The 22,043-nt window shown below is 37.1% G+C and overlaps 1 protein-coding gene across 5 annotated transcripts in view; it reads left to right on the top strand.

Annotated features, from left to right (window-relative positions):
• COL19A1 (collagen type XIX alpha 1 chain) overlaps window positions 1-22,043 on the top strand; it is a 185,041-nt gene that overhangs the window by 77,580 nt on the left and 85,418 nt on the right. For all 5 annotated transcript variants that reach the window (XM_074538452.1, XM_074538449.1, XM_074538450.1 and 2 more), the window contains 3 exons: window positions 11,260-11,313; window positions 18,514-18,567; window positions 19,254-19,289. In XM_074538452.1, the coding sequence (XP_074394553.1) occupies window positions 11,260-11,313; window positions 18,514-18,567; window positions 19,254-19,289 (144 nt within the window). The remainder of the gene's footprint in view (window positions 1-11,259; window positions 11,314-18,513; window positions 18,568-19,253; window positions 19,290-22,043) is intronic.

The following is a 22,043-nucleotide window of genomic DNA, read 5'->3' as shown; positions in this document are numbered from 1 at the left end:
GATGAGCTGTCTGGGCTATCAGAAGCACTGCAGCTTCCTTAGGGGGAATTCTGTTGAGATATGAGGTTTAACAGTGTGAGCAGAGTGCTGAGTCCTTTGAATGTACTGCTTCCAGTACATTCTGCACCTTTTGTGCCACTTTTGGAGATTTCTGTGAAGACATATCCAGAGATGGAAGACTGGATGTTACTACAGCTGTAATGCCTAGAGAAAGCACTTGCTAGTTTGGAAACAAACCTGTAAGCTTTTTGACTGGTAGCTAATAAATGGTAATTAATTTAAAATTAATGTAAAAATTTTAACCTGTAACACATGGGGCACATTTAGCACATTTAGCAACTGAGAACTGTTTCAGCAGATTACTCTTTATGAAAAAGACTGTACTGACAGTCTACTCATTAGATACTGACAGTATCTAATGGGAAGAAAAATAGGATAATTTAATAAAGAGTCTTGATGCTGCAATATGTGAAAATAACATTTAGCATAAATTGCATACATGCTTATGGAGCCTTGTAGTTCCTATAGTTTAGCCTCATACTTTGCGACCTCTTTAAAAATTCTTTAATTTAATATTTATAAAATAGGCATGAATGCAAGAATGAAAATTTGTAGATTAAATCACAGAATCTTGGAATGGTTTGATTTGGAAGGAACCTTAATTTAGTTCCAATCTTCGTGCTATGGGCAAGAACATCTTCCACTATAGATTGTAGGTTGCTCCAAGCCCCATTCTAACTGGTCTTGGACACTTGCAGGGATTGGGCAAATTCTCTGGGCAGTCTGTTCCAGTCCCTCACTGCCCTGACAGCAAACAATTTCTTTCTTTTATATAATCTTAATCTATCCTCTTTTTCTTAAGCAATTTTAAGTCAATGGGCTGTGTATGTGAGCTTTTGCAACTTTGAGTGAGAGTTGTTTTCAATGAGGAAAAGGATTAGAAGTCATGAACAATGTGATGAAAGAAGAAACAACAAAATGGTCACAGACATTGGTCACTGTAGAAGAGGAGATGACAGAACTGTTTTCATTAATATACTAAAAATAGAACTCAGTGTGTGCATATGAGCAGGGGAATCTTTCTACAACCTGCAAAGACAGATGTGGATGTTACTACTGAAAAGCCAGCAATATACATCATAAAGTATATTTAAGTTCCAAAGCACTTTTTTTCCCTCCACTTAGCAGTAGTTGATGTTTATTAACGTAATACTGTCAGTGATAAAAGTGGTCTTCCTCCCAATCTCCTCCTTTCCAGTTGCTTCTTGCTATCCTCAGTGTCCCCGTGCACTGCTATTGCAACTGTTTGTGTGATTCCTAGTAAAAGAAACAAGTCAGGGAACTGTTTAGACCAAGAAAGTGCCTCTGTTTACTGGGTTTATATCCCAGCACATTCTGTTTCTCCAGACTAGTATGTGGCTATTCTTCAACAACCAATGTGATTCAGAAGAATAGGCATATTTAAGTGACTAAAAGGTGCTGCAGACCTATAGGGATGACTTTTGGGGTTGGAGAACAGCAGTATGATTCTTTTTGGATGAAGCTACTCTGAAACATGTAGTTTGGGAGCAAGCCTAAGGTGCTGCAATTTCTAATGGCTCTTGAATTCAGACTAGAGCTACTTCAGTGTAGGTTTGGAATTACTCCAACAAAATACAATGTTAACATCTAGTACTCTGTGCCATTTTCTCCATAAATCATGTCTTTTGTGCTACACTCTATGCTCATCTGGACATAAATAAAAAATACTTTGAGGAAGACCTGACATAACACGGCATGGAAGTCAAGGGTATAAAGGCTGTTCTAAAGGATCTGCACAAAAGTTCAAGAATGGTAAATTGTACAGAAGGATGTGCTAATGTAGCTAACCCAGTCAGCAGTTTTATGATGCTACATTTTACAGTATGCACATTTGTCATCTTTGTGTGATGTTAAATTTCAGTTTGAGAAGCCAAATAAGCTGGATTAGAAGAGCAGCTAATTTGCAACACCTGCTGAGAGTTTCTGTGACAGTAGGTGAAAAGCAGGTGAAGACTTGAATTGTCTTAGATGTCTACAGGGAACATATCACTGATCTTTCTGATATGCTGAGGCCAGTATATATTGTGCACAGAGAAAGAAAAAGGCTTTATCCTGGTAGCATTTTATGTACCTATTGAAGGCTAGCAGTAAGTTAAACTCCTCTTGTTGGTAGCTGGCCAGTAGATACAGTTCAGATTTTCCAGGGTGACCTTTCTAAAGATAATTCCTCCCATTCAGCTGCAGAATATTGTCCCACCTATTTATTCTAAACCCATTGGTTTTCCACCCTTCAATGCACAGTGGTTCAGCTGGAGGAGAAATGTAGTTGTTCTATGATGGTACCCATAGAACCTGTATGGGCTGATTGTATGGACAGTTGCCAGGAAGGTGGGAGCTGCTTATTTTGATCCTCTCAAAAGGGGAGAAAACGTCTATTAAATCTCTATTTACTAAGTTTTGTGCAAAAGGCAGAAATTTCCTACTTTTCTAATTACATTTTGAACTGACCTTAGTGAAGTCTGACTGAGCAGGGTGGGTGTATTTTGAACAGATCAAGTCTCCACCTCAGATAAATACCCATTAGGAGACTGAACATGCCACATCTTTAAACTCTACCAGGGTTTGTGAGAGCTTTATTGAAACACCAGTTTCCTGGATACAAAGGATGGATTTCCATGACATTAATAAACTACTTATCGTAGTCTAAGAGAATAGAGAAAACTGATACTGCTGTGTGTGTAGGCCTGATGAACATGGTTAATAGTCACAGCTACAGAAAAGGCCATTATTATGGTTATCATGTGACAGAAATCAAGCTGGAGGTGCAGCCTTTGGCAGGAAAGACGTAGCAGTCCATCAGCTTGTGCAAACACTTGATGTGGCTTTAACCATCTGCAGAACATCTTTTGGAGTATAAATAACAATAGCAATCCCCTGCCAAAGCCATGAAAGCATGTGTGTCTAAAAAATACTACGTTCTGTGAAAGCAATACTATTTGTCAACTGATGTCAAGAACAGATTGGCTTTCGGTTGCCCAAGGAGACAAGCCCTGAAAAGAAACTAGTTTATTCCTCCTACGGAAAAATCTTCATTCAACACTAACACCAACCCGCTATAAACAGAAACCTCCCCACTAAAAGGCAGATAGAATTTTAAACAATTGTAGCTGCAAGTCAAATCCATTTCTAGTATTTACTTAAGAAATGGAAAAATAATCTGCTCATTATTGAGACAGTTTTTTCTTTCAAGGTTTTAATCTATTGATAGATACACAAGATACTTAAGTTTAAAATTACTGGGAAGATCAGTGAGGGGAAACAGAGCCAAATTCAGTTTTGTTCTTGAGCGATGTAATAACAAAACTCTGTAATAACTCAGGGATTTGTGCAAGCTGAGACATGTATTATGATTCCCCTGTGTTATGCAATGTACAAAGACAGAGTGGACCATTTATTTAATACCAGGGTTATTAGAACTAAAATGTAAGAATTAAGACAGAAGATGGATACCTGCTGAACAACCAGACCTGACTGGCTAATTAAAAAATTGATAATACAAAAAATGATGCTACATCTATTGTGCAGATATTGTGTTCATAACACTAGAAGAAAATTGAGTTGAAGGGAGTGGTTAGTGTGTGAAAATAAATGGTGTGACCTTGTGTAAGCCCTGCAATGCCAAACTGTGCACTGAATTTTACACTTAGATGTCCTGGTATTTAAGTGTGTGTGGATGAGAACCATCAAAGCAGAAGATAAATGATGACTGGAGTTTTAACTATGACAATCCTAATGGGTAGGTGAGAGCAGGATGAGGGAGTATTTGTGAAAATAGCCTGGATCAAAATGGAAGCTGTGTAAAGGGATGAAAAACATTTTGTCTGTGGTCTGGATGTGGATTGTATCTGAGAGAACCACTTCAAGATAATTCCAGTTCTTGCTGACCTTATTAAAATTAGTGGTTTTTACAGTGACAAAAAGAGGAAGCTTCCTCAAGTAAAAAATGTTGAAAGAAATATTTAAAACAATTCAAACATAGATTAGATATGAGGCACTGGAAAGTTAAGATGTGCTCTTGGCGAGTAGTCAAGTCTGGATGTAACTGATGACTCACAGAAATGATTGTTGACTTTATATTTGCAGATGAGATTAGCCAGAGACACTGTACAAGGAGAGGAAGACTGGACCATGAGTGTTCCCTTTATGGCCTCTGCATGGAAAGATACGTGTATGAGTTGTCTGACTGAATTCAGGAGTCTTTATAGTTTAGAAAGGCTTTTGCTTTTGGATTATGAGGAAAGGTATAGCACAATAAATTATATGCAGTACACCAATTTTTAAACTGGAATGGTATTCTGTGTGTAGAATTTATTGAAGAGCTCAGCCAGATGGAGTGAGTAAAGAATAGAATATTCATTAATATTCAGAATGATGGATTTTGAGTTTTAAAATAGATTCTGGGTTTTTCTGGGGAGTTAGACTACTGTTTGCACCCACTAAAGTTTTTGCACAGAAGTACAAAGTAGGGTTTGAAAATGAAGATCACCATGAAAAAGTCACCTTTGTGACTCCTCCTTGTAAACACATTTTGCTTGACTGATGATGCTTTCTGCAGAGAGTATTAATATATTCAAGTGATTGTTAAGAATACATATTATCTAGGAGATTGAAATTCTGCTTTCAGATAGCACATGCTTTAGGTTGTACTATTTTTCTTATTTCTATGAATAAAGCTTTAATATTGGATTAAGAATTTTTCTCTCAAGTTAGGTCTGGGTATAGATGATCAAATAATTTCCATAAAGAGTGGAGTTTTGGTTGTTGATTTTATTAGAATTTTTCTCCCTGACATTGAAAGGTTTAAAGGAAAAGAAAAAAGAAATTGAAATGGTCATGACAGCATGAGCTGTGGCAGGATAGCATGCAAAGGAAAGTTTGCAAAATAAAAAATCTAAATTTCATGTGGCAGAAAGAAAAGCCAGTGTGAGCATCTTAAGCATGATTAGGTCATTAATTATTTATGTTGGGACATTTATTATTGAAAAACAAACTAAATATTTGATTGTGATTAGATTTGCATACATTGTAGCAAGCAAGAGTTAGCTGAATCTCAGCATTTTTTCTTCTTATGCTGGCTAGTATCTATTACCCAGAAGGATGAAGTCGTGTCTTTATGTTTTTTTACCTTACCAAATCTCTTAGATGAAAAGGTGTTCTGTGTACCTTATCTTTTCCACTTGCCACAGTACATTTGAATCCCTTTTAGTATTCATTTCATTAATGATCTTCAATGGCTCGCTCTGGTCAGCACTAGGGAATGTTAGGCAATCTCTTAGATTTCCCCAGGAGAGGGTTACACTGAAGATAATAACCAAGATGATATTTAGTAAGGAACACATTAAGAGATCATAGGAATCTTCACCTGTCTTTTCAATAAGGCATTGCTGGTAGCCTTGCTGTGGCATTTTCTAGTTGTGAAATAATAGCTTTGGACATTATTTAAGGCTTGGTTCTCAATCATAGTTCTGTAGCTTATGTTATAAGAGTTTTCAATAAGGCTGTGACTGAGGACGCTTTATTGCCTGTCAGGGTGCCATGGAATTAATAGACTCTTTTAGAAATCAGTGTTTGTGGATGCTGCCATGGGAGAGTTGAACTTTCATAAGGAATGTGTGAGAAAGGAATGTATACCTAAACTACTTGAATGAATGTGCATAAGGCCTTCAATCCAAAGAGATTGCTAGCTTTTCAGAATATGTTTATCAGCGTACTCCTGTTTTTGCCTGTGTTACTTGGTTTAATTTTTATTTGCTGTTCTGTGTCTCTGAACTCATTCAATTGTTGTGCTTGGCAATAATGGCACATGGACAGAGCAAACATCTTGATCATTTGTATTAAGGTTTGTCTGTCTTTAAACTCCTTTATAATAAAAGGAGACATTGTTAAATGAGAGAGCTTTGACTCCTTAAGACAGGTACCTGCAAACACTGTAATCTTCAATCAGCAAGGACATCATCCTAAGAAAAGCCAAAACTATTTCAGCATGTGACTTTGACACATATTTTAAGAGAGAGCAATCATAGCAGAACCCTGGAGCAGTGGGGATGAGTGGGAAGGAAATGTTATCCTGAAATGGTGTTCAGGGCTGTATCTGCCTCACCTACAGGAAGGCACACATACAATAGAGAATCATCAAGTCTGCTTAGAGCATTCTCAAGCAAAATCTATGTTTAAAGCAAATTCATTCTAATCTTAGATCATTACAGTCCTCCTCTGCCTTTTTAACATAAATTCCACCCCCCACACCCTATTTGGCTACAAATGAAATCTATTATTTGTATTATCAGTATAGAAACCTTGATGTCCCACTTAAAAGATTTTTTTCCTATACTTGAGATCCATCAGCATGTCCTGTGTTCATTCTTACCTCCTAACTATTTTTCACACTTTCTGTAATTCTAGCTTGGAGAAGAGCAGAAAAATATGATGCCCTGAACTAGGTGTTATTTTTCACTTTTCTCATCAGTGGCAAGTAAGCTAGAATAGCTGGGTTTTTTCACCTTGCATTTTACAAATGGAGAATGGAGCCTTTTAAAAATGTCTTTGTGTTACAGATTTCCATATACTATGCGATCCACAACAATATCCAGATACTTTTCTGCAGTAATGCTCCAGGGGTTATTCTTGTTCTCTGTGCATTGGATATCTCTATTGGAGAACACTACACTGAAACTTCTTAGGGTTTGAGTTGGGGTTTTTTGGCTTGGTTTTTTCTTTGGTTGCTGTTCTAACTGATCCAAATAATTTTCCATTATAATGTTTTTCTACAAAGAATAAAAATGGATGGCTGCCTTATTCCTGCTGACAGAATGAGGCAGTTCATTGGTGCAGCTTTGGAGCCTTGGGCTGACCTGAATTCAGATTGTTCTGTGCCTAAGGTTTTGCCTTTAGTTGAGGTGGTTATTTGCCTTTATATGGCCTCTCTGGTTAGAAGTGCTTAGAGCTTGTTAAGGAGTGTGACGTGTGACAACAAGCAGTAATTAACCATTGTGAATATTGTCAGTATTGCTCAGTCTAAAAAAGCAGGATGGAAAGACCTTTCTCCTGACATGGTATCCAGTATGTTCAGGCACAACACTTTTTAGGACTCTGGTACAAGACAGCAGAGTTTGGAATCAGCAGATTTTTGGTCATTGTTTCTTGATAAGTGTGTCTACTGAGCTGTCTGATCTCTATGAAGTTTGGGATCACCTGATTTATTGCTTTGTCTGAGTATCCTAAATATATGGGCTTGGGAAGACACAGGCTTCAAGGTGACATCCTTCCTGATCATCTCTGTTGATTTTTGTTTTCTATAATAGAAGTGTACTTCTGCAATGTATTATGCTGTCCCTTTCTGATCCTGCTTAGGAAATACTCCTATGTGCTACAGGGTTACAGTCTGTTTGGAAATGAGCTTCATGTGTCACTCTTCTATTTCCTTGCATAGTACCTCCCAGACTAAACTGAGTCAAAATCACTAGTTTGCCTTGCTTTCCACTCTTTTTAAATGGTACAGTCTCTCAGCATTCCTGAGGTGCTTCACCCTGTCTATTGCCCCTTTCCTAAAGCATACCACCCCATATTCTGTGAAGATTTACAGGTCAGGCAGTAAGATTATTATTGGGGTGGAGTTCTTCATAACCCTAGCTCTTCAGACATCTGTCAGAAAATCAGAAAGAAACAAAGGCTGGGTTTGTTATAACTGAAGGTGTAGATTTTTTTTCATTCATAACTTACTCAAGAAAAATCAATAAGCATTATTATGAGCTGAGATCAGTTTAAAAGAAGCTATGGAGAAGTGGTCACAAGAAAACAAAATTCATGTAGAACATTCTGCTGAGACAGATCTGTAAAATAACAGGAAAAAAAGTATTAAAAAATGACAAATCATAACTGTCTTAAAGACATGTAGGTAAAATCATAGAGTTTCAGAGGCTAAAAATTATAAGGTGACCACACTGACTTAGTGGTGTTATATAGCTTGTGTACTTTGGAGAGTAATTCAGCAAGTGTTAATTAACAATGGCACTTTAAAATTCTTCCAAAAACTGATACCAGGAATTCCTTATTTATATAATTAGCAGGGCACTGTTGCAGAAAAATCTTTATCTTTTTAGTTCAATTTTAAGGTCTTAATGTATTTTATTTCCAAATATATTTCTTTGCCATTCTAACACGGGGGAAATAGTGTGCAAGGAAAATGGGGCAATCTTAAAGTGGACAAGTGAGTTGGAGGCTGTTACTCTCATTTTGCAGAGGCTGTGGATGTACCCCTGGCCCTAATTAAAGAATGCTATCACTGAATTCAGTGCATTCACCATTACACACAGCAGACTGAATCCCTCCCAGCAGTTGTTCTGGAGCAACCCCATCAGCTTGTTCCATCGGGGTAATGGAATGCAGAACTCACCCGAGGAAAAACAAATAATTCAGTGTTACATTGGGTTAGTTTGAGTTAACTATTAAAAAAGGTTTGATGCTTTCATAGTTTTGTCATCCTGTTTTTGCAATAAATAGTCTTTAATTGTCTCATCTGAATGTAGTATAAGCAGGCAGGAGCACTTCATATAAAGTGACATTAATGCATTTTTCTCTCTTTTTGTTAATCTATAAGGTACATTGCCACAAAGCCATAATGTTGATTATTAACAGCCTCCTCTAGACTGCAGAGTGGCTTCAGCAACTCTGCAAATTGGCTAGATTTGAAGCTGTTAATTATGCAGTATAGTGTGCTTCATAAAGACAGAAATGAATATGACTTGGCTCAGATCTTGTGAGAATAAATTGTAGAAATTGGACCTCTGTTTGGTTTGCATTCTGGCTTCACAGAGAACATGGACATTCCATATGATAGGCTTGGCAAGTACAAATTGTGTACTCCATTAAAAAATTGGTATGTTCATGTAAAGTTGCATACCTGGCAGAAAGCCAGAGGCTCTGCAGAGGTCCAAGGCTCATTAACAGGGGGTGCTTTTTATCATTTTGTCAAAGAAACTGAGAAACATCTTAAACCCAAATATTGTGTAAACCATAAGGAATGGGGGGTTTCTTTCTTCTCTGCACTCACCAGCCACACTTGTGTGTCTAGAGCTGCCTGGTGGCATTTTGAAGTCACTGTCTGCCTGCTGGAGAGGAAAAGGCACGTTCACCAACACGTACTGCTGCTCATCTCACAGCCAGGCAAATGATAGCTGAGGCTGAGGAAACAGGCATCTTTTAGCTAGGCTCTCTGTTTAGCTTTTTATGGCAATGCAGATGTTGCATAAAAAAATTATGACAAGAAACTTTCACCTTAGGTTTCCACCTATGCATCAAGGCATTTACAGGATGCTACTACTTCTGAAGCAAATCTGTACATATTTGCATCATTTTTCTTAAAGTGAAAGCAGATATACAAGCCATAGAATAAAAAACTAGCTCCATAAATTTATAAATCTTCTAAAAATATATTCAGATAAGGACATATTATGTCAAATATGTGAGTGTACCTTTATAACTGTTGCAAGATTGCAGCAGTGTAACTGATTCTAGTTGAAATACCCTGAAAGCAGTATTAAGTGTTCAGTATGTCATGGTGATGAAAAGTAAAATGTCACTTTTGCAGTTCTAAAAGTTTAAGTGAGCTATTTAAAAAGAACAGTACGCCTGGGATTTCAACTGGGTTTTTTCTTAAACTGACAGTGAAAGAAAATTACTTTCTCAACCAGTGTCTTAATCCATAGAACAAAGAGGACTCTATAGTTTAAACATACTAAAATAATAAGTGTTAAATTCCTATAACTGTTTGGTGTCATTTGAACTTTGCAGTAAATGCACAGATTTATGTGGTGGAGGTTTTTTTCCACCAGTAAGAAAGGGAATACTTGAGGGAAAACCTTAGCTGTATGATTCAAAATATCGTGTAGCATTAAGTTTCTTATCAACAAGATGTATTAAAATGGAAAAAATGAATCAGCAAAGCCATCTTGGGAGTGGGATTATTAAATTCACAGTTTGCTGCTGCTAATTTGTTAGTAGGCTTCAGTTGTTCAACAAAGCTCATACACTCATTTTGCAAAACTGATTATTAGATGAAAAGCCCTCTGTCATTGCCATGGGAGAAATAGGTCTGAATCAGGGCTGTGTCACAAATGCAGTTAGCTGAATGATCTCAGCTAAATGCCATTTACCTAACAGAGTTAGGAAGATGATGCTGATATAACGAATAGGTTCTGCTCAGGCAAATGTAGTCCCCTGGAGATAATGGAAATTTGGTGAAGAGCTCTTTGATTTCTTTGGTTTATGTGAAGAGCTTGGACTCTGTCAGTCCTTGCACTTCCATCAGAATTATGTTACTTTATGGTTACTTATTTTGATTTGGCAAGCTTCATTTGAGGGTCAGAGATTCAATTGTAGAGCTCTTCAAGCTTGTTGCTTCTGGGAGGTATTTTCTCTTAAATTATCCTTCTTTAGCAGGTGTATTTTATTCATTTTGATAAAATATGTCTTAACTAGGATAGTATGGCTGTTAGAGTTAATATGGAACTGAATTTTTTCATGTATTCTAAAAAGATTATTGTGTTTTGTAGTCAGTGTTTCATGAGCAAACTCAGGAACCAGCTATAGTCAATTCTGAAGGAACCTTCCCACCATTTTTGTTTCTTTTGATTAATCATGTTGTTCATATTCATACTTGTAAGAAAATTTTCACAACAAAAGTTTTTTCCATTTTTCATATGCAAATAGTGAGCCATATACCAGATGGGTCAAAGAAAAATAATAATATTGAGGACTTTGTAAATAAACACTTACTTTAAGCATCTGATAAGAAAACTGCATCTCAGAATGAAAAAAAATAATGCAATATTAAGATTATGATTTTCAAAAACTAAACTGTTTCCTTGTGTAAATTTTTGTTTCACCACCATCTTTCTGAAAAACAACAAGAAACAAGAATGTTCTTCTGTGGTGAGTCTTTTTGGATGTTCAATGACACGATGAAGTACAGAGAACTGTACCTATCAGAGTGCTAGACATTTTTTAGGGACATTTATTTGGAAAGAATTTCTTTTGGAATGTGAGGAATAGATTTGCTTGTGCATCCAGAAATATACATGTAGAACAGACCAGAATGGTAAAATATTTTTGCTGTTAAAAGTATTGTGGGTTATTATGTGTCATGAGTATATATAATAAAATAAATATTATTTCTTTTAGGGTGAAAAAGGAGATAAAGGAGAACCAGGACCAGAAGGCCTTCCTGGAGCAGAGGTAAATGGAACAATAGTGAAACAGTCAAGTCACAAACTTCTGGATGGGTGGGTAAGAAATGCAATTCAGACTTTATGTAGGTAGAGTGATGGATTTAGAAATTGGGTATTCCTGTTGATGAAGTGTGCTTTATACCCTCTTCCTGCTCTGCTCCCTCTTGACCTTGATGGGGGTATAAACCCTGGCTTTAGGTTTTAATGCTGGATGATCTTGGCTCTACAGGTGCAAAGCATTGCTGTTGAAGGCAGAGAGCACCTGCCAGATGGGGAATGACTGACATTAAGGGTAGAATCCAGATACAGGAGTTGGAAAAAACATTCAGTAATACTTTTTTAAGCAGCTTTTCCAAAGGAATTAAAGGGTCGGCATTTAACACAAAAATACTATGGCAGTCTAGCTGGGGGTACTGAAAATGCAGTAACACAGGCTATGAAATTATGACACTTTTTACATCACCTGACTTTCCATGCACACTGTAACCATAAAAATATTTTTCCTGTTTTAGGTAATTATAATTTAATGCTGGGTAAATCAGGCTATTTTTAAGTGGATGTCCTTCATGTGACAACATGCACTGTGTGCTAAGCTGAAACTGCATTTAAGTATTTGTAGAGGTATTCTCTTGTAGCCTGTCTGTCTTTAAAGGTGAACCATATCCTTCTCTCATACATACATATATGCTGACAGCATGGAAAAAACACATCTGTGTTTCTTTCCATAGCTCTGGTGACATTTCTGTGTTGGTCTTACATGATCTTCTTTACTACATGAGATCTTGTTCCATCAACCTTTTAGGAAGAGTAAGGTATACCAAGGATCTAATTAACTCTAGGGCATATTTAACATAGTGGTACTATGAAAGTGAAAAATAGTGAACATTCATATTTTTTAATATTTACTGAACTGTTGCAATGTGTCAGTAAATGGTAGATTATTATTATGGAAACTGTCATTAAAACATTAAAACTGAAGTAAAACTGCATATGGCAGTACAACATTGTATTGTTTGAAACCACACATAATTCTCTCTTAGTAATGCTTACATAAGATGCTTTGAATTCAGTTATCACTCTGCATAGAGATATCAGTCTTTAAAATTACAGGTCTATGTATCATTAACTCTTACTTTCTAAGTGTCTCTCTAACTTGCTCTGCAAGCAGAAATGTAACATCTGATATTTCTGCAATAATCAAGTTAATCTGCTTACATTGGTATAATCTGCAGTGCTGTATAAAAGCAGCCTGAAAACACTTAAAGCTAGAGGCACTGCCTTCTGGCAGGTGTTGTCTCTGCCTGGGGGAGTGAGGGTTTCCATCCTCTAAAGAACTTGAAGATGATGACTGAAAATTTTTTCTTGAACAAATGGTAGAAACATATTTGAATGTATTTTAATCAAAATCAGAAAAGTAGGTGTCACAGAAAACTTTTGCTTGCTGTTGCTAAGTTGTGTTTTCTTAGCTGTACAGAAAGTTCTTGCTAGAAAGACAGAGGGGAAGCCAGACCTGGTTTGGAGTCTAGGCTGTAGTGATGAAATACCTAGAAAGTTTTAATTTCCTCTTCTCTCACTCGAGCTAACTGGCTCAGTTAATCTCATTGAGAACCAGGTTTCAAGGCGGGAACTGTGAATATATCTGAATGTTCTGCACATCTCCCAGTTTATCTCTCCAGTAATCTGAGCCAAGTTCTACAATGCTGTGTCCCAGCCTGGGACATTATTCAAAATCCATCTGACAACATGAATACTTGCTATAAATACTACGACTGTGGTTGCCATTGTTTTTAGTTTCCTAAGGAGTAGCTATAAATAACTTAATATATTACTAATAGAGTCCTCCTGTAGTACATGTCCATGTCTCTAAGCAGGTATTTTCTTTCATAGATTGAAAAGCCAGTTTGATTGAATAGTATCTCTTTCATCCCTTGAGACTCTTTTAGCCACTTGGCATTACACTCAGGTGACACATTGCTGCCACTAAAATCCTGTAATTTTTTTAAGATGTTGTTTCCCTTCACCATTCTTGTGGATATTTTGTTTTACAGTTGGGTGTGTGACTTGTCTGCTTTTATAACTGAGGAGTTATGAGTTGTCTGGTCTAGTTGACAAGGTGGTTGTCAGTGAAAGGTTGCACTTGATGATCTTGGAAGTCTTTTCAAACCCTAATGATTCCGTGATTCTCTATTAATGCTATACACTGTAACAAATGAAGCTTCATAGAGACACTATCTGGAAAAAAATTTAAAAACACACATAGCCTGTGTGGAATAAGGACAAATTTGCAATATAGATATCCATGAAGCTATTTGTGGAATATGTTCTCTGTTATATCCATATAACAGAGCCTGTTGATCTGAAGTGAAAAGAAGATCTTTATCACAGAAACTTTTAGACTTTTTTTGAGTCATGTTGTTTCCTTGATCACTGGTGCAGGTAGGAATGAATGCCATGGGATACTGCCAATTACTATTTTCTGACATAAATTAAATCCTTCAGCAAAAGTAAGTTAAAACAGCAAGTTTTATCATATCTGTCAGCATGTGTCATGCATAGCTGGTAGAGGAATAGTGTCTTTCTTGTAAGTGGGGAAAAAAAAAGTTAAATCTAAAATTAAAGTCTAGTATATGTATTAAAGCAAGTGCTTAACTGATTATTTTTATTTCTCTTGCTGGGGGAGGTAATACCATAAGTGACTTCTCTAAAACTTTCCGACATAAAATTTATTCTTTACATACCTGATGTCAAAAGATGAAGCTCTTAAGTTCAATAAGCAATAAAAGAATCCCAGGTTTTCAATGGAAAGATGGAAAACATAAAAGACCTTTTTAATTTTTATGCTTGTGGGAAAAGGTTATCAGAAGTATGGTAATTTTTAAAGGGATTCTGCATCTTGTTGTAATAGCAATAGTTGTCTACCTTCACACCCTCAGGACCTGTCTGTTTAATCTTGAACTCTCTTAGTGTTAGCATTGCAAGGAAATACCTGAATAGGAAGAGAATTGTCCTATTGTTTAAAAATGCGAAGTTGGTTATGATTTTTGTTTATATCTAGAGTCTGAGAATTCTGCTAGGAACAAAAGTGTTAGAAGATAGTAGATTTAATTTAGGGTCCAGTGAATTCTAGTAATATATCACTTTGAAGTTTTGGAATTCCATTGAGAAGAGAGCAGTGTCAGTATTTTAAATACCTGAGACATAAACTGAAAAAAAGTACATTGTTTGGAGCTATGAAAACACTTTGCTAAATTAGAAAAGTTATCCCAGCATATCCAGGTTGGCATTGTACACCTGACTTTGAAGATGTTGTTAACTTAGATTTTAAGGCTGGTCTGTGCAGGAAATGTAGTTCTGCTCTTAGAGTATTCCCAAGCTCTGTTACTCAGTAGAGATAACTGATCTGATCTGTAATAATGGGGTTCACATTGTTGTTAAATTGTTGGGTTTTGTACTGTATTTCCAGTACATTAGATAATATGTATTGTTCTAGGAGATTTCCCCCTGATGTGACGTTGAACTCTAATGAAGGCCACGGGATTGCAAATAACAAATTATATTTTCCCCAAAAGGTATCTTTAGAGTTGAAAACCAGATCTCCTGAATATATGATTGCAGTCTGACTGCATTTTCCATTGCCACATGTGTGCAGCACAGTTTATGCTGTACAAATAGGTGCAATTCCAGTAGGCAACATTTGGCTCCTGCAAGGAGCTGCTGGAGTCCTCTAGTTGGGGTCCAGCTGATCTTTGCAATTTTTCATTGAGAAAAGTACCTGATGTCAGCTGGTGATACATTTTACCTGTTTTATCAGTTTTTCATTCATTCCACCAGAAGAAGTACCATTGTCATCCTCTCCAAACAAAAACACTGCCTCTAATTTAATCTTTCCCTTATTGACCCCAACTCACACCCTTACAGATATTTGTGATATACTTGTCCCAGTAATTTCTCTGTTGGTTGGAAATTGCCTTATATTTATCAGTCTTATTTTATATATGTATTTAGAACATTTCTCATTTTGCTATTTCCAGTATTGTTATCTTATTAGCTTTGAATTGGCCTTGTATATATACATTCTAATGCTTGCTTTACATTTTGGTTTCCTGCTTCATAAAGGAACCATAATGTAAATTTATCATGACCTGTAAAAAGACCAAGCTGCAGTCCTTTCAGAGGATAAAATGTTTCAGCTGTAGACTGTTCATGAACTCATAAATGTATATTATTATATCGGTCCCAAAAAGCTAGAATTAGACTGGGGTAGAATTCAATACCCAATTAATTAACTCTCTGTTATAGGAGGAATTTTTAATCTGTTCCTAAATGTCTGGCAAATCTGGTAACCCCTTTAGATCACTAGAAATTTGTTTGTTTTTAAAACTGACCTTGTTCTCCAAAAATATTGCAGAAAATGAGCTTTTCTAACTTAAGGGGTCAATAGACCCCTTAGATCAATAGAAATTTGTTTGTTTTTAAAACTGATCTTGTTCTCCTAACACATTGCAGAAAATGAGCTTTTCTAACTTAAGCCTTGATCTAAAATCATCCAAATTGTATCTGTTTAGATAACCACATTCATTTTACTGAAGCATCCTGTTCTGGCCTCTGCCAGAGACAGGATACCCTACTGTACTGTGTTAAAGGGGCTGCAGATTTGACTTGGCACAGGAGTTCTTTCTTCTTATGGCATTTCAGAGACCGTGAGCCAGCAGCTAAACCTCTCAGCAGCTTCAAAAGGGTGACTGAAGGGAAGAATAGGCATGGTGCATTCCCAGATGTGGTTTTTTGCAAGCATTCACTATGTCTGGAACTTACTAAGTCTATAATATTTTAAAATGCATTTATAATGTCTAGGCAAACCAGAAATACTTATAATGGGCCTATAACACTGGGTCCTTTAAAATCCTCCTTCAAACACTGTAAGGTTTCCTGTAAAACATGTAGTTTGCCCTTGTCCTTTTTATTTGAGGTCGATTGTATTTGTTTGAGGTCATTATCTCTGCAGTAGCTGACAGACTGCACACCTCACTAAGGTGCTCTTGCAGATACACTGCAAAAAGCTTTAAACACAGCAATTAGGAAAAAATAAGGTTCATAGTTTGAAAGTGCATGGCTCAGGCTCAGCATCTTTCATCTGCAGTTGCATTTTCTATTCAGTAGAGACACACAGATATATGTCACCATCTGTGAGTTGCAGATTTTTTTTAGCCTTATCTGTTATCTTCTGTAAACATACAGCCTAAGAGCTAATTCCTAAACTCGTAACTATTGTTCCATGGCAGATTTGCTAGTATTGATTTTGAACCAAATCCATACAGTTTGCATACCTGAAAAATCCCTTAAATGGCTTTAAATATATGGATTGGTTGTGTTTTATGCATTCTTTCAGAAGGACGTTGAAAGTAAAATGTAGCAAATGGAGACAATATTAAAGCTATGTCATAAATATGCAGATTGTAAAAAGAAAGCAATTTTTTGGCTTGGTTTTTGAATCCATCTGCCTATTACATTTTTTTAAGTTCAAACAGCAAAACTACTTCTGATTTAACTATTACATATTTGGCAAGCTTAATAAAGAACAAATCAAAGCTAAATCAGGGGTATTTACAACAACCACAAATTTAATCCAAAGTGGGTACTTAAATGCTCATATAGTTCTAAATGATGTTCCTTCCAGATGGTGAATTAATGTAATTTTAGCAGGAAGTGAAGTTGCACAAATACGCAGTATTTAGAACATTCATTGATTTCATGTTTCTGTACCCACCAAGGCACAGATGTTAGTTACCATTTTCGTGCCAGTTGTCTCTATCTTCCTAATAATTGCAAACTGAGGAAGAGAGTTTGCAAGGACAAAAAGGGAGCTGGGAAGAACTTTAGTTTGTAAACCCTAATTCAGATGTAAATGACTTTTTTCTACATTTGACCTATTTAACCTCCAGAATAATAAAGATGGTAGTCTACTTGCGGAGCATCTTATTATGATTTGGTCTTGTATTGCCTCCATTGTTACCATTTCATTTCTAAGTAAAATCTTTGAATTTGTAGAGGTGTCTCTGACTTTCAATATACACAGTTTCTCATGCCACTAAAGCAGTAGTCAGAGGGAAGGCACAAGACAAATCTCTTAGCTTAAATAAAAATGAATTCCTGGTAGCATGGTACAGCATGATAATTAAGTTCATTCATTGCTGTAGAATTGCTTGAATTTGCTGGGCTTATTTTGAAATCCCTCATTTTCCCATTTGTTCTGCAGCAAGGAGAAGACAACAAAGATTGCGTGCTGGGTACTAAAGATATTTTGTGGGGATTTTTTGGGTGCTTCTGGTGACAACTTCTTAGTGGAAGAGTTGTATATGAGATATTGTAGAGGGTAGATTCAGACTAGGCGTAAGTAGGAAACAGTTTACAGTGAAAATGGTGAACACTGCAAAAGGTTTCTCAGAGAGGCTGTAGATCCCTGGAAACATTAATGAGTGGGTTGGGTAGGGCTCTGAGCAGCCTGATCCAGTTGCCAATGTCCCTGTTTGCTGCCTGGGAAGTGGAACCAGGTAATCTTGAGAAGTCCCTCCCAACCCAAACCACTCTGACCCTGGGAGTGTGAAATGGCTGTGTATGCAAGGTGTAAGGCTGGGCAGCACTAACTGCTTGTCCTGTTGGAGGCAGAACTAAAGAAGGAGGTATGAAGGAAATCAGTTATTTCTCTAATTGCCTTTGTGAACACAATGAGAATGAGAGTGTTGGAAGATGTGCAGCAGTTCTGAGCTGTACTTTCCTGGAGCTCATCAGTTCAGCACTGCTACTTGAAACATAAAATCTGCAGTTCTCTGTCCACCTCTGCCTCTTTCCCAATTTTAGCAGAGTTCAAGTGAATGTAGTAGCACCCTCTCTGATATTCTATTTTATCATTTTTGGCCATGCAAGACTGCAAAAGAACTTTGCATTTCCTCTCACTACTTAACATAATGGGGCACAATAAGGTAGAATGGCTCTGTATGTTTAACTATGTATTGAAGACACATGTGGTCTCTGATAGATATGTGTCTGTTGACAAAATAATGAAAATAAAGAATTTCGAGATAGCACTAATAATGTGATAGAATTCTAAGGCCTATTTGTTTAGTGTATATTACTTCACAGTGCTACAGGGTTTCATCCCAGAATTTTTCACAGATGACAACAAATATGCATTTCTCTTTTTGCCCAGGGACTGAAAGGTGACCCTGGTAGTCCTGGTGTGGCTGGTCCCAAAGGAGAAAAGGTACTTTTTAAAATCTATTAAGTTGTATGTTTATGTGAGTGTGCATGATATTCTTCAGTTTTGCTCATGTTGCCATTACTATGTGTGGCAAACACCCAGTGCTGCCATTTGTGCAACTTAAGGGTTAAAGAATATGAGTACAGGCTAACTGTACATGCAAAAGATGAGTACCCTTTATCACAATGCATTTTAAAAGAAGGTCTGAGCAAAAGCCTAAATTTGGTGTTCTGAATTGCTCTCTGGCTGCACTAATTTGCTCCCATGAACTAAACCTGAAGGTCTCAGATGTGATTTGTACCTCAGTGACCTAATTCTGTGAATATTCACACAGTCAGATTTCTTTACATATGTGAGCTGTCACACTGGCTTCAGCAGCCACCTTGTACATGTAAGCTGCAGCTTGTAACTTGACATATGGAAATGTGTTTTGAAGGATTGCTTTTTTTAAGCTGTGATTCATTTATGCAGAGGCCTGGCACATTTTTCCCTTTAACCTGTGGTGCACTGTGTATATGTCTGCCATTACTGAGAAGAATATCACTTTGCTCACATATTTTCATAATCAACATGTTTAATGATTGTACTGAAATAATTTCTGCAGTGCTGCATATTCTCTAAAAGGTCGAGAGATTAAATATGTATAACTAAAGAGATTGTTGATTTACTTCCTCTCCTGTTTTAACCAGGGAGATGCAGGACCTCCAGGACCAGCTGCCTTGAGTGTGAGTACATGTAAACTACAGCTAAAAGAAAATCCCTAAGAAATGCTGCATATTTTTCACTAATTTGCAATGTGAATACTCCCCTTAATAAGTCTAAAAGTCCCTTTCTTCAGAGTGCGTCTGCATTTTCTGTACGACTTGTGTAGGTAATTCTGTAAATATAAATAAAAATAAGCAGGTTTAAAACATCTTGTTTCCTCCCAAATGCTAACAAGGATATTATCTTGTTTATTCCATGTATAAATAGTATAGACTTGTTCTAGTGAAGGATTTCCCTTGTTATTTTAAGGAAAGCATTTTTCAGTAGAAGGTTGCAAAAATGATCAATGCTTTTAGGGTATTGTATTCTGGCTAGACACTGCTGTATGGATGGTGGAAAATGTTATTGATTTCTTTTCAATCCAGGCCTAAGCATGTACAAAGCCTGAAGAAAAGTGTCCCCAAAACTCTGCAGGGCGTGTCTTGTTTGCTTCATAAAAGTAATAAATCTTGTCTGAATTCTATGAATTCTAGTGGTTTTGCTCATGAGCTGAAATGAAAAGCCCTTCCCTTCTGAACGGTCTATTTGGGCAAAACCAATTCCAAATGGTGCAAAAGAGTGTGGCAAAAATAGAAAAAGAAAAAAGATGAGAAAAGGTTCCAAATTCCCAGGCTGTAGTTTCACAACATGAGTAGCTCTTCTCCCAGACTCAGTGTTATGAGCCATATCTATACTGTTCATATTACCCATGTAATCCTAAATAAACTTCAAAAGAACTGTCATTTATACTGTAAATAGTTTATACATGGTCTTTTCTCTCCCTTAATTTCCAACACTGTAGCAGCAGGATCTCCATTAGAGCTTACAAACATGGAAGGATATAAAAGAGACCCATATGATAAAAATAAATTCTACTCTTTAGGTGTCAAAATTAAGTTGCTGTGTTTTAGACTTCTTGTTTTTTGGATTATGAATTATAATATCCTGTATCTCTATTTCCTGGGAAGAAGTTAGTGTTTTGTCCCAAGATCAGTGACTCTTTGCTGCAGTTCATATCTTACTGGAGGCAAACAGGTCTATTTATGTCCTTTAGTTCTTGAATATACAAACTGTGTGTTCATATATTATTAAAATATTATTGGTAACCCGAAATTTTACTGTAGTAGATGCATTGGAGTTTGTCTTGCTTTAGATAGATTCCTGCAGGCCTTGAAGGGATCATAAGAATGGGAATCAGACACATCTGAAGATAAGACAGGGAAAAAACCTGAGGATATCTATTTTGTGTGTGCTCTAACACCACAGAAGAGTCTTTTTGAGTTTTTTTTATGCAAGTGATTGAAAAATTAGTACATCTGCTCTGATAGAAGTACCTGGATATGTTAAATCTCCTTTTTTTTTGTGTTTGTTGTCTTAAATTGCAGTTGTGGTCACTTAGCTTTCCTAAGAATCATACTCAGAGGTCAGTAGTATGATACCAAGAATCAGAGAATATGCTGAGTTAGAAAGGACACACAAGTTGGAAGGGATCATCAAGTCCAACTCCCTGCCCTGCACAGACCCTTCCCCAAGAGTCACACCACACGCCCAAGAGCACTGTCCAAACACTTCTTGAACTTTATCAGGCTGGAGCTGTCACCACTGCCCTGGGAAGCCTGTTCCAGCGCTCAACCACCCTCTGGGTGAAGAATCTTTTCCTGATACCCAACCTAAACCTCCCCTGAACACAGCTTCAGGCCATTCCCTTGGATCCTGTCACTGTCACCACAGAGCAGAGATCAGTGCCTGCCCTTTCTTGTCCCCTCACAAGGAAGCTGTAACTGCAGTGAGGTCTCCCCTCAGTCTCCTCCAGGCTGAGCAGACCCAGTGCCCTCAACTGCTCTTCCCTGGAAGGCCCTTCTTTCTCCTTGTGGCCCTCATTTGGATACTCTCTAGGAACTTTATATCTTTCTTATATTGTGGTGTCCAAAACTGACTACAATATTCAAGGTGAGGCTGTTCCAGTGCAGAGCAGAGCAGGACAATCCCCTCCCTTGCCCAGCTGGTGATGCTGTGCCCAATGCCCCCCAGAACCATTTTATCCCTCCTGGCTGCTGGGGCACACTGCTTTCAGGTTCACTGGACTTACTCCTTCTGTACCTGAAGTGATCCAATTTAATAAAATGGATGTCAAAGAATTGCATTTCTTTGATTACAAAATGCTTTGCAAATGCTTCAGTTCATTGATTCCACCACAGCAAGGTGTCTTTGTGTTGGTACATTTACTGATGGTTGCCTTTACACTTCTAAAAAGAAAAGATTTAAATTTTAGGAAAGCAGACATAGTCTTCAGAATCATATTAGTAAGTGATGTAGACAAGAGTGAGTGTGAATGGGTTTAGCAGTTTGAAGACAGATTACAGCAGAGTGGGAATGCACAGCCCAGCAGGAAGACTTTCTCTCTTGGCCACTGTAAATCGTTGTGTGTTTCTCTTGGCAAGAGCTAAAAGAATATTAATTACATGAGTGATGGTGGCTAAGGGAAAATTCAGTTTTCAGAGTGGTTTTATTTGTGTGGCTTCTGTGTGGCTGTGATTCTTTCAATATATAATCATGAAAGGAAGATGTCATATCTTGCTGTGAATAAATAGTAAGTCAGATAATATCACCGTTCATATGTCACTTAATGAGAACTTACTGTGTCAGAACCATTCATGCTGTTATAGCCAAAATATGATGTAAGTGTTTCAATTATGAGTCCTGTTAAAGTTTTAAAATGTTCCATTCATTTGGGA

The sequence above is a fragment of the Zonotrichia albicollis genome, chromosome 3 (genome assembly GCF_047830755.1).
Source record: "Zonotrichia albicollis isolate bZonAlb1 chromosome 3, bZonAlb1.hap1, whole genome shotgun sequence".
In the NCBI taxonomy this organism is placed as follows: domain Eukaryota; kingdom Metazoa; phylum Chordata; class Aves; order Passeriformes; family Passerellidae; genus Zonotrichia; species Zonotrichia albicollis.
The sequence above is the reverse complement of the archived record's forward strand: the minus strand, read 5'-3'. Positions and strand labels throughout refer to the sequence as shown.